The sequence below is a fragment of the Camelina sativa genome, chromosome 18 (genome assembly GCF_000633955.1).
Source record: "Camelina sativa cultivar DH55 chromosome 18, Cs, whole genome shotgun sequence".
Classification (NCBI taxonomy): Eukaryota; Viridiplantae; Streptophyta; class Magnoliopsida; order Brassicales; family Brassicaceae; genus Camelina; species Camelina sativa.
In genome coordinates, this window is record NC_025702.1 from 3,953,079 (window position 1) to 3,970,497 (window position 17,419).

The 17,419-nt window shown below is 38.1% G+C and overlaps 1 protein-coding gene across 2 annotated transcripts; it reads right to left on the minus strand.

Moving 5' to 3' along the window:
- On the minus strand, positions 733-11,396 carry LOC104760482 (protein CHROMATIN REMODELING 4-like). 2 transcript variants are annotated; one of them, XM_010483402.2, is made up of 11 exons: positions 10,581-11,396; positions 9,336-9,628; positions 9,136-9,237; positions 8,339-9,037; positions 7,599-7,694; positions 4,821-7,448; positions 4,376-4,533; positions 4,139-4,253; positions 3,961-4,043; positions 3,114-3,645; positions 733-3,031 (listed from the first exon to the last, which is right to left on the minus strand). In XM_010483402.2, the coding sequence occupies exons 2-11, from the start codon at positions 9,552-9,554 to the stop codon at positions 1,043-1,045; spliced, it is 6,621 nt and encodes a 2,206-aa protein (XP_010481704.1). In that variant the 5' UTR covers positions 9,555-9,628; positions 10,581-11,396; the 3' UTR covers positions 733-1,042. The 2 variants fall into 2 exon arrangements, with proteins under 2 accessions (XP_010481704.1, XP_010481703.1); XM_010483401.2 differs by having other exon boundaries at positions 9,336-9,617; positions 10,581-11,383.

Below are 17,419 nucleotides of genomic sequence, written 5' to 3' on the forward strand. Positions count from 1 at the left end.
TTATGAAAGTTATAGATTTGGCCTCAAGTTTTAAATTTATCTACTTTTTTATTACAAAAATAGGTCTCATTTTCCGAAATTTTAAGATTTAGTTTCAATTTTATTTTTTTATCTATAAAATCCATTAAAAAGTAATTGTTTTGTATTGGGCCACAAATTTCACTGGGCCGGCCCTGTCGATGCCTAATGTCTTAAAAGCCAATCCCGCGCATTATTCCAAACTCACATATTTAATTAAATATACATGCATTAGTGTGTCTGTTAATTTTGTTTCTCACCTGTGTTGTTTACTTGTTTATGCATTAGATTAAATTAAACGCAAACTAGGTTAACACAAAAGTCAAGAAGTCGTTGAACATTGTCAGGGTTAATTTAGTAAGTTCCTCAGAAGACAAATGATGTTTAGTTGAACAAAGATCAAAGTTTAGTTGAGCTAACGAGAGAGTTGGTTTTAGTGTTAATGAGTCAGTTTCTTGAGTTGGTTATTTTTTGACCAAACATCACCATTAATAATGTCTCCAACTACAATCAAATTGTGGGATTTGTTGTCACTAAAGCATATTTAAATGTCAGGTGAAAAAGGAACCTTCTATACTATCCAGAGTCTTTTCAAACTGATATACACTCCACTTGGTTAAGATTCAAACCAGTTGTACAAGTATAAAGCTGAAGTCTAAAACATACCAGTCAAAGAGGCTAGAAATAGAACAAACATAATCTGGTTAAGAAAAATCTGCTAAACCGGAATTGAAATTCCAACAGCAAGAATTAAAGATCTCTTCCACTAAGCATTACAATCTAAAGTGTCTGGTTTACACAATCCAAACAACCAGTTAGATCACTAAATTCTCTTACACAAGCTTTACAATCAAATAGAATTTAACCAAAGATAAAAATGTAGTCTCAAATACATATACTGCTTCTTCACTGATTTGCGTCATACCTACAAAACTTAATACTTAATAGCAGTGAAGTTTCGATTACAAAGACCTAAAAAAAAAAAAGCAACACTGGTAATTTCATTGCAATCTGATCGAAGGTTTCATTCTTCACCAGGAGAATTATCAGAAACCATCTTCATGGATTCTTCTTCTTCCTCTGCATTGGTGTTTTGACTTTCAGCCTCTATGGGCTCACACTGCTTGTTCAATGCATTTTCAGATTCTTGTTTCTCATCTAAAGGTTTATCTGAATGAAGCGGGGTTCGATCAGACTCCATTTTCTCATCAGTTTCTGGATCTAAGTCTCCACATTGGTTGGTAGATTTAAGTTCAGAGCTTTTGCTCTCTAGCGAGATTGACTTCGTCGTACCAGTGATTCCCTCTAGACTAGGTCCTGGTGCTTCAGATGGCGTTGCTGCTATGAAAGTATCTTCTTCAGGTGGTGGTAATCTGATTGACTCAGAGGACTGTGGTTCTGTGCTGCTTAGGTTGTGAGGAGGTAAATTGGGTTGGGAAGAGCCTGAAGTTTCACCCAATAGAGAAGGTGGAGGCAAGGGAGGAGTAGATGATGTTAGTGGATTGCCTTGAGAGCTGCTTTCTACAGCATTGTGGCTGCTTCTACCAATGTCTGTAGTCTTTTGACTCAATGGATGCAATTTACGTTTCCTTTTCTTACGCAGACTGTGTCTTGGATCTCTAGGAGCAGGAGGCGGCGGCTCTGGGATCACAAACGGTGGAATGGTGGTTGAATCTTCACCATATAAAACGCGGACTGATTGCGCTATAGCTGACACAGTTGGAGGTAGAGTGGGTGGTTCAGGTGACTTCACTGTAGGAACAGTCACAACATCCCGTAACCAATGAGGTAGCTTGTTCTCTGAAGAGCTCATTCCCAATATGTCTTTCCCCATAGGATTGGAGAGATTCAACCCTCGATTCGGATTAAGGAAAGATTGATTGGCTGATCTTCCCAAGAACACGTTGTTGCTTGAATCAAACATTGGAGGTAACGGCATATCTAGAAACAAGGGTAGTTTCCCACGCTTAATAGCATCCCGTTTTTCATCAGCTCTCTGGCTGTTTAAGGAACTTAAACTGTCCAAACCCAATGAACCTAAGTTGCCCATTCCAAGAGAGTTGAGTGGAAAAGGCTTCTCATTGGGAATATTTGTCGATGTCCCTGGTCGTTCAGATGTCCCAGCAGAAGGATCACCAGGAAGATTGTCAGTGCACAGATTTGCAATGTGAGGAAAAGGCTCACCTCGAAATCCCAGGTGATCAGATGGTTCAAATAACGGAAGGGGAGATGCTAGATCACTGAATCCGAGTTTTATATCTGTGAGGTGGGATTGGAACCTTGGAGGAGTGGCATATCTAGTTCCATGCAAAGCCCGATTCATTATTCCTTGGGGAAGACCAGGAAACAAGGAAGATTTGGTGGACTTATCAGTTCTGCTTGATTTAGATGGCAGAGATGAAAGACTATCCAAGAATTTACGTTGCTCTTCTTCCCACCTTGCTGCCAAGTACTCTGGTGTTTTAAACTTCGAAAACTTTAGCCTTGGATCTCTAAGAATTGTCTCCCAGTTTCCATACCCATGTCTGCGAATCCCAATCCAGAGAGAATCTAGTTCATCCTCAGACCACGCATCTACTCTTGTCTTCTTTTTCTGTAAGTGTCCAATTCCAGAACCAGTTCTTAGCATTATATTCTCCAGCACCTTGCGATGGTTCTCCGGAATAGATTGAAGAGCTGATGGAAACTGATCCAAACCCAAAGGCGGTAATTCCTTCTCTTGTTGGTTAAAGACAGGTGGATCCATAGAAGGGATTTTCATATTGGGTAGAAATGGCATTGATGGTACGCCAAATAGGTCTTGCATAGAATGACCGGTAGCTTCAAATCTTTTCCTCATTGAAAGACTGGTCATGATGTCTTGATGCGATGCTCCCATGGTTCTCGGCTGAAATGGAAATCGAGGAAGCAGCTTATCATCAAAAGGAAGGTTAAGTAGCGGAAACTTCTCCTGGAAATCAGTCAAAGCAGCACCAGAACTTCGGGGACGCTCAAAATCCCCTGATGGAGAAAACTGCAATGTTCACAAGTTATAACCCACATATAAGTATAGAATATGTTTATGATTTATATATGTATAGGAGGGAGGGGAATACCTGACGATGTGGAAGCCAACCATCCATATTACTAGGAGGCTGCTGATGAGGTTCTTCCTTTACGTTCTGTGGTTTTAGTCTACTCATAGAAGGTTCCTGATCATTTGCTTCCCTCTCAACCATGTTTGATGTTTGGGGTAGATTGAAAGGAAAATGGGGTCCTGTTATGGTTCTGTTCTGTCTACTACCTGAATATGGGGTCCTGATATTTCTCCGGGAGGATTCAGAATGAGTAAAATTAGGAGCACACAGTCCAAGAACTGGCAGGTTGTTTGGGGGTAAAGGTGGCAGACATTCTGCGCCATGATGATGCTGGATTGGAAGTTCTGGTCTAGGATCTGAAGAACTGGCTTTTCTTTTCTGTGCATCACATTGCTGGCTGGCTTTGCTATCTTCCAAGTCCATTGATGTCGGGCTTTCTTCGTCCTGATTAGCTGCTTCAGTTACCTGATCCTCATTGCCATTGGGAAAAGAATCTTCAACAGAATTCCTTTTTGCAAGAAGGTTCTTTTGCCTTTCTCGCAGCTTGGTACTGTTTTGCAGAAAACAAAGATACTGCTATTCAAGATCTTGAAATAAGCATGATAAGGAGCTACATGTTTTACTTCACCCACAAATTAATATGACAAATCCGATTTCTTCTTAACCAAATTGACACACAACGATTTTGCTAAAGAATGTTCTTTTGTCTTCTCATCAGGAAAAATCATTATTTGTAAGTATAATTTATCTGGGAAGAAGACGTGAATGTATCTAAATATATGCAAAAGGTACAAATTTTTTCCAACTTCACTATTATCAACCTAGAAAATATCGAACAGTGAATGGACTTAGAACAAAAACTTACAACTTTTCTTTTAAGGCTCGCCCTGCAGGTGTATATTCCTTCTTAAGTTCTGGTTCTGGTTCTTTCTCATCTTCACCGCCACTCTGCGATAGTTATAAATTAGGTATACTGGTAATTGTCACGACAAGGGTACTCATAGCCACCAAAAGATGTTTTAGGAGTAGAGTACAACGGTTACCTCAGTTACAGGTCCACTGGTATGTGGGGCATATGCTTCCCTGTATGAAACAGCCTTTCTTAAACGCTTCCCTCTACCAAGCGCTGCTTCTTCCTCGCTCTGATATTTCTCCCATCTACAAATACAGTTTTCCGTATAAAAATCAGCTAACAAGTTAATATGTAGTAAAAACATCATTTGGACCGAAGCAAATAACAGAGCTAAGCCGCCTAATTTGGAGCAAGAGGAAACTCCAACCTCATACGCAGAAGCCTGTCCCATTCATTTTCCTCAGTACAATTTACTACATCATCATCTTTCCTCTCTGAACTCTGTTCATCAGCATCATCAGTCACCAGAGCAGGTGATTCAGCTTCAACTTGTTCTTCCGCTATTTCCTCGTTCCATTCCACAGGCTGCTAGAGACGAAATATATAAGGCATTAAGAGGAGGCAATTCTACTTTGTAGTTTAAAGCAACCTAGAACAGCCTTCAGGTAATACAAGAGTAAGTCAATATAGAGAGCCTATCTTACTGTTCCTCTTTATATAGCTAAAAGAAAAACTCGCATCTGGAAACCTAATAGTGCATATCAGTAATGACTAGAAAAGGTGCATATTAACATGTCTTTTTTATTTTGTATGAATGTAAAATTGATTAACATGTCATTTAGCAAGAATAACATATGAATATGATACCTCACCTTTACGGAGCCGAGCATATCATTTTCCAACTCAGTATCAGCAGCATCCGTGGAGACCGTTTGAATATTTGACCGGTCAAGCAATTTCATAATTGCAATCTCATCCCAAACAATCTTCCCATTTCCTTCTGTACATTTGTCTTGATAAACATCTCCGAGGCCACCACCTTTTTTCCTACTTTTACTTTCTAAATCCATGATTACATCTAAGTTCCCATTACTTTCAGATGTATCTTTCTTATTCTCACCAGCAGAGTCGTTGAAAAGTTGTTCAGTCCCCCAGCGTAGAATATCTTCAAATTCCTTCTGGGATCCAGACTTGTTTACAAAAAGCTGATCGAGCATCAACTTCTTCTTCGCCAGCTGCAAAATGCGCTCTTCAACACTGGCCCGGACGACAAGTCTGTACACCAAAAGTCGTTTGGATTGTCCGATTCGATGAGCTCTATTCATAGCTTGGATATCAGCGTGAGGGTTGAAATCAGAGTCATAGATAATAACAGTATCAGCCGTTGCCAGATTGATACCAAGACCACAGGCACGTGTTGATAACAGAAAAACAAACCGATTTTTGTCTTGGTTGAAACGTGCTATAGCTGCCTGACGATCAGCTACAGCAACAGAACCATCCACCCTTTCAAATGTCTTAGGCCCAAATTCTATATTCAGGTAGTCCTCCAGAATGTCTAGAAGCTTTGTCATCTGTGAAAATATCAGAACTCTATGGCCTTCCTTCTGTAGCACCTTAAGCATGGAGTGCAACAGAGTCAACTTGGCTGACGCTTTTATTCTCATATCATGAAGAAACTCCAATGACCCAGACTCCGGCTCCGTACCTGGTATGAGATATGGGTGATTACACACCTTTCTCAACTGCATCACTATGTTAAGCATTGATTGTTGCGCTACCCCTTTCCCGATATTTCGTAGTATCTGATAGTTCTTAGTTAGCATTGCACGATAATATTCCGCCTGGATTGAAGTCAACTCGACAGGGACCATCCTCTCAGTCTTTGGAGGAATATTCTGCATGGCATCTTTTTTAAGACGACGAAGCATATGAGGAGCAACAAGTTTCTTCAGTTCCTCTACTTTCTCAGCACTTGTCAAATCATGGAACCTCTCCTCAAAAGAAGACAAAGAAGGGAATGAATATGGTTGCAAGAAGTTGAGCAGATTATACATCTCACCAATGTTATTCTGAAGAGGGGTGCCAGTCAAAAGCACACGGTGTTGAAAAGAGAATGTGTTGAGCAAGCTAAACAGCTTACTTTCCGAATTCTTTAGACGATGCCCTTCATCAACCACAAGAACTTCCCATGGAACTCCACGTAGATGAGATGAGTCAGCCAGAACCATTTCATAAGTAGTTAAAAGGACATTGAACTTGTAGGATGTCGGCTTCTTGGTCGTCCCAGTAAGATTCTTAGCATGCCACTCAAAGTCTCGAATGATGGCTCGTCCTTTTGCGCTTCCATGATACTCGACAACATTAAGGAGTGGAGCCCAAAGAGAAAACTCGGATAGCCAGTTTGGCATTGTTGAAAGTGGAACCAAGACTAAACAAGGTCTTGCAACTCCAAATTCAAAATAAAGAGAGGAGAGAAATGCACTAGCAGACACTGTTTTTCCAAGCCCCATCTCATCAGCAAGTATTACATTTTTCGATTTATGCCAGCATCTACGCAGCCAATTCAAGGCCTCAAGCTGATGAGGAAATAAAGCACCCCCTCTGAGCTCTTGAGGTTGTTCTGTGAGGGTAACAATTTCACTTTGCTGACCTTCACCCCTTTCCCTTGTGGGATTACCCTTACTATTCCTTTCCAATGTTTTCTGCTCATACTGATGAAATAGATTTATCAAATGGGATGAACTTTTAAGAATAGGCTCCTCCACGCTCTCCCACGTGCATTCATCATAAGCTAAGCCAGTCCACTTCACGTAAGCTTCTTGGTTACCGTCTTCGGAAACCCGAAGAGCAACTATTCGCTGAGGCTGTTTCCATTTATCTTCACAGATATTTATTACAGTTGTTCCGTACTTTGATTTGTAGTTCTCTAGTTTTCTTTTAGCAAGACCTTTTAGCTCCGCCTCGGAAATCCAAGTATTATGAATATTAGATTTTCCCACCCATTTAACAAGAAACTCATATGACACAGTCTCGCCAATAAGATCTAAAGTTTGAGCAGCTACAGGCTCCTCAACTTCTTCCCCAGCCACAGTGCATTTTTCCCCTGTTTCCTGATGTGCTTCTTCAAGTAATTCTCTCTCAACAGATACAGGTGTTCCACTAACTTTTGTATCTTCATTATCCACATGTCTACTAATTGTGGCATCAGAATTGTCTTCTGAAAGCATCTCTTCTTTCCCCTCATCCATACCCTCTGTACCTAAAGCAGATTCGTCCATATCTTTCTCCTTCAGATGTGAATCCCTGGAACTTTTACCTGTCTCAGAAGAAGATTCTGTTCTGTCCTCGGCAACTAATAATTCAGCATTTGTATTGTGTACAGAGCTATCCCGCTGGTCATTAGCTTGTAAATTATCAAAACACAAGTCATCTGAAATACCACTACACAGTGAGGTCTTAGTCAGACCTTGGATTCGGCATCCTAAAATGCGATCAACCTGTCAGGAAACCACAAAGAAAAGAATGAAAACATATATTAACAAGCATGAGCAACACATGAGTCACCAGAAATGAAGAAGGCGCATTATAATAGACAATTCTGAAGGAACAAGAAATATTTCTGATGGCAGTGAAACAAGGATAGATACCTGGAGGTTTCCAGCAGGAGGAGAGGTTTTATCATCCAAATAACTAGAAGATTTCTTTGTGCGACGTATTGCACGACGTTCCTCCTTGGAAAGCTTCTGCATTAGTAAGGATAAGTGGATAAGAACATATACTAAATGAAAGATCATACAAGAACAGCAATGAATATATAATGAAATCAATAGGACCATCAAACATGGTTTGTAAGAAATTTCAACTCTAATGAAAAAACATTCCAAGCTCCTGCAGTTAAAAAGAGATACCCACATATCATCTGCCAAAACAGAGGTATAGTCACATGTATCGTAACTAGTTGTGAGAAACCACTCTACTAAATGTAAACAATTTTGAGTTTGCGGAGAATAACCAGTTGTTGTTAAACAGAACAAAATGTCACACTGGTTATGTAAGAACTTAAAATCACAATTCACGAGAGCCACAATCTTCAGGGCAGAACAGGAAAAACTACGTGCAAATTGACCAAGTATCTTTATATTAATGCAGAAGATACTCAACATTAAATACAGAGTGACAGAAAAACTAGCTTGAAACGATTCTGAATCTTGTAACTCTACCAAATCTCTGATCTCTGTAATCATTTATTATTATTATATATTTAGTGCTACGACCCACTTACGAAAAAAAACGTGATGCAACAAGGTTTCTTACACTACATTCCCCTATTATAAGCATAGTCAAATGTCTACAAAATCTAAAATCTATAATGATTATGAAAACATACCTTCACTTTTTCTGGTATTTCCGTCTTGGACTGAGATTTGGACAAGGATCTTAAAGTCACGCGATTTTTCTTTTTCTTTTTTTTCGAAGACTCCGGTGATTTGGTACTCTGAGAAGAACCCACTTTGGAAAAACTTTTCTTCGAGCGTTTCTTATCAGTCTTTAACCTCTCAACACTTTCCCCATCATTTAATTCACGCTTTCGTTTTTTCCTTTTACCTTTTCCAGTCTCCACTTCAGCAATTGTCTTGTTTTCCACAATCTCGCTGAAAGCATGTTCCAACTTCTCCACGGGTGCTTCATGATTTCTCTCTGTATCTGATAGTTTAGATTCAGAGAGATCTGCAGGTTTTCCCATATCACCTTCTCCGTGAGAAGGTGAATTAGGTCGGTCATCCGCAGATGCATGACCAAGCTCAGCAGTTGAACAACCATCCATTGGGGACGAATAAACTTCCTTTCCTATGGATTTGCTCTCTTCAGCCGATACAGATTTCCCTTTCTCTGAAGATTGTTCTCCAGAGATTATAGAACTGCAATAAATCTGAGAAGCTCTCTCGCACTTTGGTCCGGCTTGAGAATTTCTTTTCGTGGTTTTCGTTCTTGCTCGCTTAGCAATCGCATCTAAACGATTGACAGGCTTGAGTGCTTCAGTGTTAGGGGAACATTTAGGGCAGATCCACTTGCCATTTGGAATCCGCTAGAGGATACAAGATAAGGAGTAAGATAAGTTTCCCAAATTTGAGTAATGCGAATCCACAACTACGAAGGACACATGGAATAAAAAAGATCGTTTACCTTAAGAGGTGGAGTGAGGCATTCGGTATGATAAGTCCTAGGACAACTATCACAACACAGTAAATCACCACCAAGATCACAGATCACACATTCAAAATAATTCTGTAAAAGAAAAAAAAATTTAATAAAAGAACAAAACCATATATAAATGAGGTGAACAACTTAAAAAAAAAAAAAACAGAAAGATAAAATGAAGTTACCCCATCATTTCCTTTCCTCTTAGAGGAGTTCCTTTCAGGAGTTGAATCAGTCCTAAGCCGATGCTTAGTTGGTTTAGCGGAAGAATTGTATTCCGGAGACTCGAAAGCCACTGAACTTTCCACTTTTTGGTCTAATAAATCCAGTATAGACGGAAGCTTTCTTCGTTTCTGCTTCATAACCCAATCTCTATTAATCATTTCACTGCCTGAATCTTTCATCTTCTATTTCTCTTTTCATACCATATGCTTGATAGAGAACCGGATACACCGTCATGTGTAAATCTGTTGCCACACTCACATTACAAAAGAACAACGAGTTAGGCAAACCATAATCTAAGATCAAGAGACACTGAAACAACAAAACAACAACGAGTAAGGAAAATGCTCAGAAACACTGAACAATAACGTGACAAGACAAAATGAAGTCCACTCAAATCAAATATGCAGCATCATCAAACAGACAGCAATGGCGTGCAACTCGATAGTCATATGAACCATAAATTGAAGATGTGGAACTGAGCCTTTTTCTGATCTAAAAATGTAATGCACAACGGAAAAAAAGCATAGTGTACCGACCTGTAACCACAATTTAATTCACTTTCACATAGATATGAAATCAAACAGCTTCATTCAATCATAATATAAGATATAGAAGCTAAGAAACTAAATGATATCCGGTAAGTAAATCTACAACATTAGAGAAGTATCACCATCCGTAATCAACAGTCTTAATTAAAGATGATACACAAACCTAGTAAGTAATCTAATCTAATAACGATTTGTTCCTTCACTACTTGGAGAATAATACTTAAATTACGATCATACTATATTACATTCCTCTAGTGCAAAATACGGTGTCTTATACAGCCCTAGAGCTTATGTCTAGGGCAAAATTCACTAGTTTTTTAAACATAGATCAATGATGATCCACACTAGTGTGGAATTCTATCTAACTTAGCCAGAACATAGTCAAGTAAACACAGGCTTTCGAAACATGAATTCAAACACAAACCATTTGAAAGAAATTAAAGTAGCAAAAAAAAAAAACAAGACACATTGGCAGTAAAAACCAGGACAATTCACCTAGAAACAAAGACAATTAAAAAAAAAAAAAAACAAAATCACACTAAATCAGTAATTAATCAAACCAGCATTAACCTGACAAAACCCCTAAACCAAACATCCAAATCACAAACAAAAACAAAAAAGAAGAGATTTACCCAGAAAGGAGAGGAAACAACTTACAAATCTGGGAATCTGAAATCGGAATAGAGAAAAGTAAAAAAAGAGTCCTCCGATGATCTAAGGAACGAGCGAAATCCGGCGATTAGGGATTGAAGTCCTGGAGAAAGGGAAAGGGGGGCTTCTAGGGCACGGCCTCGAACAAGAGAGAGAGAGAGAGAGGTACGAAAGAGAGAGATGATGAGAAAGAGAGAGAGAGAGAAGAAGAAGAGGGCGACACGCGAAACGATAAATAAATTAGAGAGAGAGAGAGAGAGAGAGGTCAAGTCTTTGGAGATGGGGTTTGGGGTTAGATAGAGAGAGAGAGAGACATGGCGAAAAGAAAGGCATATGATTCGGATTCGCCGGGCTCATAGGGGAACGGACTCTGACATGGCAACCAACCAAAACCAACAAACAACGCACCGCACGAGACAGAAAGAACCGGGAACGGAGAGTGACCTCTCTACCTCTCCTTTCCCGACACGTGTCCCCCTCTCTCTCTCTCACACACCTAAAAAGATCTTCTTGCCTTTTTTTTTGCTTTGCTTGCTTCCTTGCACCGTTTCGGTTCGGTTCGGACCCCCTTGTTCTTCTTACACAACAAGGTGCGATCCATCGAGACAGATACAGAATCCTCCGCCATGGATCTTCGAGATTTTTGTCTTACTTAAGCTTAGTTTTCTTCCCCTTTCTACTTTGATCTTCTCCCTTTTTTGTTTTGCCCTCTCAGTTTGTGTGTAAATTTGTTTTTAGCTTGTTTTAGTTAAATTCGATTAGATACGAGAGTGAGCTTTTTAGTTTTTATTATAGGATAAAGTTAAAAATAAATCAAATCTCATGTTTTAAAACGCCGCCAGGCAGAACATAAAAAAAAATCTAATAATCTTAATCGTTTATTTTAGATTCTCTTTTTCTTTGACGTAAATAACCTTAAATTACTGTTCCTTTTTTGACTCACAATTTTTTTTTTTACTCAAAACATATTTATTTAGTTATTTAATTAACAGTAGGGATATGGACCATCAGGTATTTGGGCCGAACTTAAGGTTACTTGTGATTGACATTAGGATCATATATTTGGGATTCATTTTGAGCTAAGCCTTTTGAAAGTGATTGCTGTCATAATTATTATTTTTATTTTTCTGATTTTAAATAAAAAATAAGTTATTATATTTCGGATTTTGTAACACAATAGCTGAAATTGCTGATATGTTCTAGACTTTTCTCGTGGGCAGTGTTTTAAAAAACGGTGTAGGCGTCTAGACAACCGGCCTCAACATCCTAAAATTATTGTATATAAGCCTCGTTTCCATGTGGAACATCTATAGATTAATATTTTTTAAATTAATATTTATTATTAATTAATATTTATTATAAATTAATAAATTTTTCAGTCTTAAATTAAATCAGTATAAAAAATAATACAATTCGATAAAATAATAAAATATTAATATTTTAGAAATTTTATGTAAAAATATAGTCTCAACAATATTATATATTAATAATAATATAAACTAAATATATATATATATTTATATAAATTTAGTGAAATACAACTATATTATTGTTTGTATATTCTTGAATTTGCATTATAGTTAGAGTTCATCTCTAATTTTTTTTCTTATATTAACTTTTTTGGTGTTGTATGGAGGTAAAGGTTTGGTGGTTTACATGACATCATTGCAAGGAGTGTGTCACACGTACAAAGATTGCATACGTGTGAGGGTCATCCAAAAATGGAAGATAGTATTAGATGCGATAATTGTTTTATACATGTAATTGGTTCTAAAGGCACCGCAATATATTTTTTGACTCTATCATTAGCATTAAAGATAGTAACAACCTTTTTGTTTTAAACTCTAAACTTCTACCATTTATCATTTTCATCTGGATAATTAAACAAACTATTAACATCAATCATATTACGATAATCAAGATTATAAATTAAGAAAATTCTATAAAAATGTGAATCATAACAAAAGTCTCTTATTTTGTAATATAAAATTTTTAAAATAATGAAAATGACAAAAATCTCTTCATTAATTAATAATTATTAATTTATCGATAAATTAAAAGCTTTATCAAATTAAAAAAAATTCATGGTCCCAATTTTATTAATTTATAGAGGTTTTACTATAATCATTTTAATTTTCTACTTCATATATTCTACATACAAACATTCAGAATGAATGAAATGAATTTCTTTTTACAATTTAATATTTTTTATGTTTCTAATAAATATTTATATATAATTTATTAATAATATTATATTGTAAACGTCTAATCTTCTTAATATCTTTTAACTAACAATTAAGTATTCTAGGTGATAAATGTTGGATTATTATTATCGACATACACATATTATCTAGCGCTTTCATAAACATTCATCGTGGATGGTAGGATCTAGGCATGACCAATGTTGAAGTCATATTTTTTTTTGTTAAAAGACATTCAATTAAACTTAAAAAAGAGAAAATAAAAGTTTACAAGGCTATTGGCCCAAACGTAAGCCCAAATACAGAAAAACCCACAAACAAAACAAACCCATATAGTTAGAGAAACAGAACTGAACCAGAACTGAACCAGTAATTGAGATGTGACCATAGAATTAGAATCGAACCAGAAATACGGTTGGGAGTTTAACCACCTAACCCATCTTCAATGAGGGTGTACGAATCAATCAGTGAGAGAGAGAAAGTTGAAGAGATCGCATCTGAGATTAGGGTTCCTTACTCAGATGCCGTTGAAGTTTATGCTGCAGAAAACCAGAGATGTAGTAGAGACAAGGAGAGGTCAGGGTTACTATCATGGAAACTTGAAGCTCTGTTTCGAACGGTGAAATCGATTTGACGAAGAAGGAAATCCGCCGATTTGAAAGAGTTCTGGTGCAGTCGGTGGTTTCTCTCAGTCCAGATCGTGTAAAGTACTGACTGCCAAGCAATAAGTAGAAGTTTCTTAGCCACCCGGGGACCACTATATCGTGTAAGGGATTCAATGGACTGAGACCATGAATCTGAGGGAACGTAAGCGCATCTCCTAGCAACAACCAACCAGATCGACCAGCTAAAAGGACACTCAAAGAAGATGTGATCACGCGACTCAGGCATGGAGGCGCAGAGCAAACAAGAGGGATCTACTTGTAGACCCCATTTCAAAAGACGATCCCTTGTTGGACAACGATCCAACACAAAAAGCCAAGTTAGGAATTTGTGCTTTGGGATTCTTCCTGAGAACCACACGATGGTATGCCAGGGAGCAGTGAGGAATGCTTCTCTAAGGGCAGAACATATACTGCCAGTGTTGTGCCGGTCCTTATGTTGATCATCGATCCACCAATGGTAAGAGTCAACTTCTCGTCTGATAAAGAAATCATAGAGAGTTCAGTGTGAACATTGACTTGAGCTTCTGATCTTGCACGGGGAAGTTTCCAAGCTCCTCGTCTCTAAAGGTCAGCTAGTAGAGTGCCCCGACGAATACCAACTTGATAGAGCCCATCACTTTCAAGGTAAGTCCACATCTTTCCTAACCGACTCCAATTGTCTGTCCAAAATTGAAATGATTTGTCATTGCCTAGTTTGATTTTGATCCACGGGTAAGCAACTTCTCTAATCTGTAGCAATTTATTTGTTAACCAGGAGAAACAGTTGCTAGGCTTGCGAGTCCAGAAGGAACTCATGTCATTAGATAAAATCTCTTTCCGAAACCAAGCTACCCAAACCGAGCCAGACCTAAAAAAGAGCAACCAGATGAGCTTGACCATGCAAGCTTTGTTCCATAAAAGTAAATCTCTTAAGCCTAAACCTCCCTCCTTCTTTTCCCGAATGACTGTTTCCCATGCGACACGAGCTGAGTGATGTCCATCTATCTTTCCCTTCCGTAAAAAAGCACTTGAGAGTGAGTTTAACTGTTTAATAACCTTTTTTGGCAGGACAAACCCTGAGCACCAGAAGTTAGATATGCCAGCAATAACAGAGTTTAACATTTGGAGCCTTCCAGCAAACGAGAGAGATTTCGTTGACCAAGCAGTGCAGCGACCTTTTACTTTCTAAAGCAATGGAGCACAGTCAAGAATGGTAAGTTTTTTTGTGCATAGAGGCAATCCAAGATATCTTATTGGAAGTTGGTTGTGACTAATTCCCGTAGTGGCTGCTATGTGATCTATTTCAGGCTAAGATAATCCTGATGTGAAAAAGGTAGTCTTAGGAAGGCTTATCGCTAACCCTGACACTGCTTCAAAATCTTTGAGTACTTGGATGACATTCTGTAATGAGGAGGCCGAGCCATCAATGAAAATCAGTAAGTCATCTGCAAAACATAAGTGAGTCAGTTTTATTTCTGAACAGCGATGATGATACTGCATTTTTCCTTGTTCTGCAGCTTTATCTAGACAAACGGAGAGGCAGTTCATAGCCAAAACAAATAGGTAGGGGGAAATAGGATCCCCTTGGTGCAGTCCCCTTGCTCCCTTGAAGTAACCATGAACATGGCCATTAAAACCCACCGAAAATGATGGTGTACAGACACACGGTTTAAGCCAACGAAGGTAAATCTCTGGGACCTCTATTCCTCTGAGACAGCTAAAAATAAATTCCCACCTTACGGTATCAAATGCCTTTGCGATGTCCACTTTGATAGTTATTCTTTTAGGCCCATTTTGTTTTTGATAACCATTTACTATTCAGCCGCTAACAGTGTATTTTCCACTAATAGCCTTCCTTTTATGAATGCAGTTTGATTGTTTTGCACCAGATCATGGAAGATGGGCTTCAATCTAGCAACAAGCAACTTAGAGACAACCTTATACAGAGTGTTGAGGCAGGAAATGGGACGATAGTCGGATATTAACGAAGCTCCTGGCGACTTTGGGATTAAAGCAAGGATTGTGGCATTGACCGCTGTAGGAAGGAACCCCATTATGAAGAAGTTGAGGATATTGGATGTTACATCCTTTCCCAGAATCCCCCAAGCAGCTTTGTAAAAACCTGAAGTGAAGCCATTTGGTCCAGGTGATTTATTTGCATTTAATATGAACATTACCCTCTTAATCTCTTCTTCAGTTGGGATCCTTATCATTTCCTAAATTACTTCAGGAGATCAACGATAGGAAAGTAGTCTACCAAACCAAGAAGGAGGCGTAATTACTGGTCTAAGAATAGCTGGAGCAAGGAGAGACTTAAAGTGATTCACCGCCAACCAGTTCATCTCTTGTGGTTCATCAATGATGGAGCCTGTGAGGGAAGTGAAAGATCTGATAGCATTGAACGCATTCCTCATCTGCATAACCCGATGGAAGTAAGTGGTGTTTAAATCTCCTTCTTTCAGCCAGTTGATTCTTGATCGTTGTCTAAAGTAGGCCTCCTCTATTCGCCTTAGGAATTCCCACTGAGTTTGAACTTGTTTTTCTTGAAGGAACATAGTTGGGGAAGGGTTAGTCAAAGCTTGAACCTGCACAGATTGAAGCAAATGGTTAGTCTCTCGCACTCGATTTTGGATATCAGAAATTTTTTCTCTCGAAAGTGTTTTTAAAACTCTTTTTTGTGATTTTTGTTTAGCACTCAACACTGACAAACAGGGTGCCTGAGGAGATATGCTTCCAACCAGATTCCAAGTAGATTCAACCGTGTGGAGGAATTTTGGGTGTTTGGTTAGGAAGTTGAAGAATTTGAAAGGCTTAGTTCCAGCTGAGGGGAGAGGGGCAGAGAGGTTTAAAAGGTTAGGCGAGTGTTCAGATATATCAGGCGCAAGGAATGAGACAGCACTATCCGGGTAATGATACAGCCAGAGATTATTTACTAGAACACAGTCAACATTTTTGGCTATTGGGTTAAGAGGGTTTTTGTTTGTCCAGGTAAAGAGAGGTCCTTGAAACCGCAAGTCGAACAACTCAAGCTGCAAGAGATGATCCCTTAGCTCTAACATATGAGAGGTAAGATGATTAACATTTGGATTTGAATGTTCTGCAGGGTGTATGATTTGATTAAAGTCTCCACATAAAACCCAAGGAGTTGCATCAAGCTGGAGAGATTGGTGAAGACTTAAAATCTCGCACCAGAGGTCAGTTCTTTCATCACTAAGGTTTGGAGCATAGATAACTGTGAAACAGAATTGATGACCTCCTTGAATTGTAACTTCACATGTGAGCAGATGCTTTGACTGGTGAAGAACAGACACTGAAGCAAGGGCTTTTCAAATGACAACTATCTTTCCATCATCAGTAGAGTTGTGGTTTGAGGTAAAGTTCCAACCAGGACAAGCTAGGTTCATAACATGGTTGAGATTAGTTCTTTTATATGGATTTCTATAAGAACACCAAAAGTATACTTATTAAAAGCAAGCCAATTAGCTAAAGGCCGAAGCTTATCCGTGTCATTTAGACCTCGGATATTCCAACAAAAATCACCAAACGTCATATTCAAGAATCAAAAAGCACCAAACGTCTAATCATATGGTTCAATATTTTTTGGGTATACTGAGGTCAAACCATTAAACTTTTTCAAAATAGTTGAACAAACTACACATATGTCGAATAAATTATTTAAATAGAAATTAAAAATATTTTATACTTATGTTAATTATTTTCTTAGATAAAAGTGTCCGAAAATTAATAGGTATTTTTAAATACATTGAATAATAGAGAAAATTCTAGGGTTTTTAACGACTAAAACACTTTATGATGGAAATTCATATAACAACTAATATTTGTCTTGTTGTTCAAAAAAAAAGACTAATATTAGTCTCTTGTAAACAAAGACACATCATCCTCAAATGTTTTTAAATGGAGAGTTTATCTTTACTCTCTACCTCATTCTCACATATCCATAAACTATTTTTATTATTGCTACTTCAACCATTTTCCATTT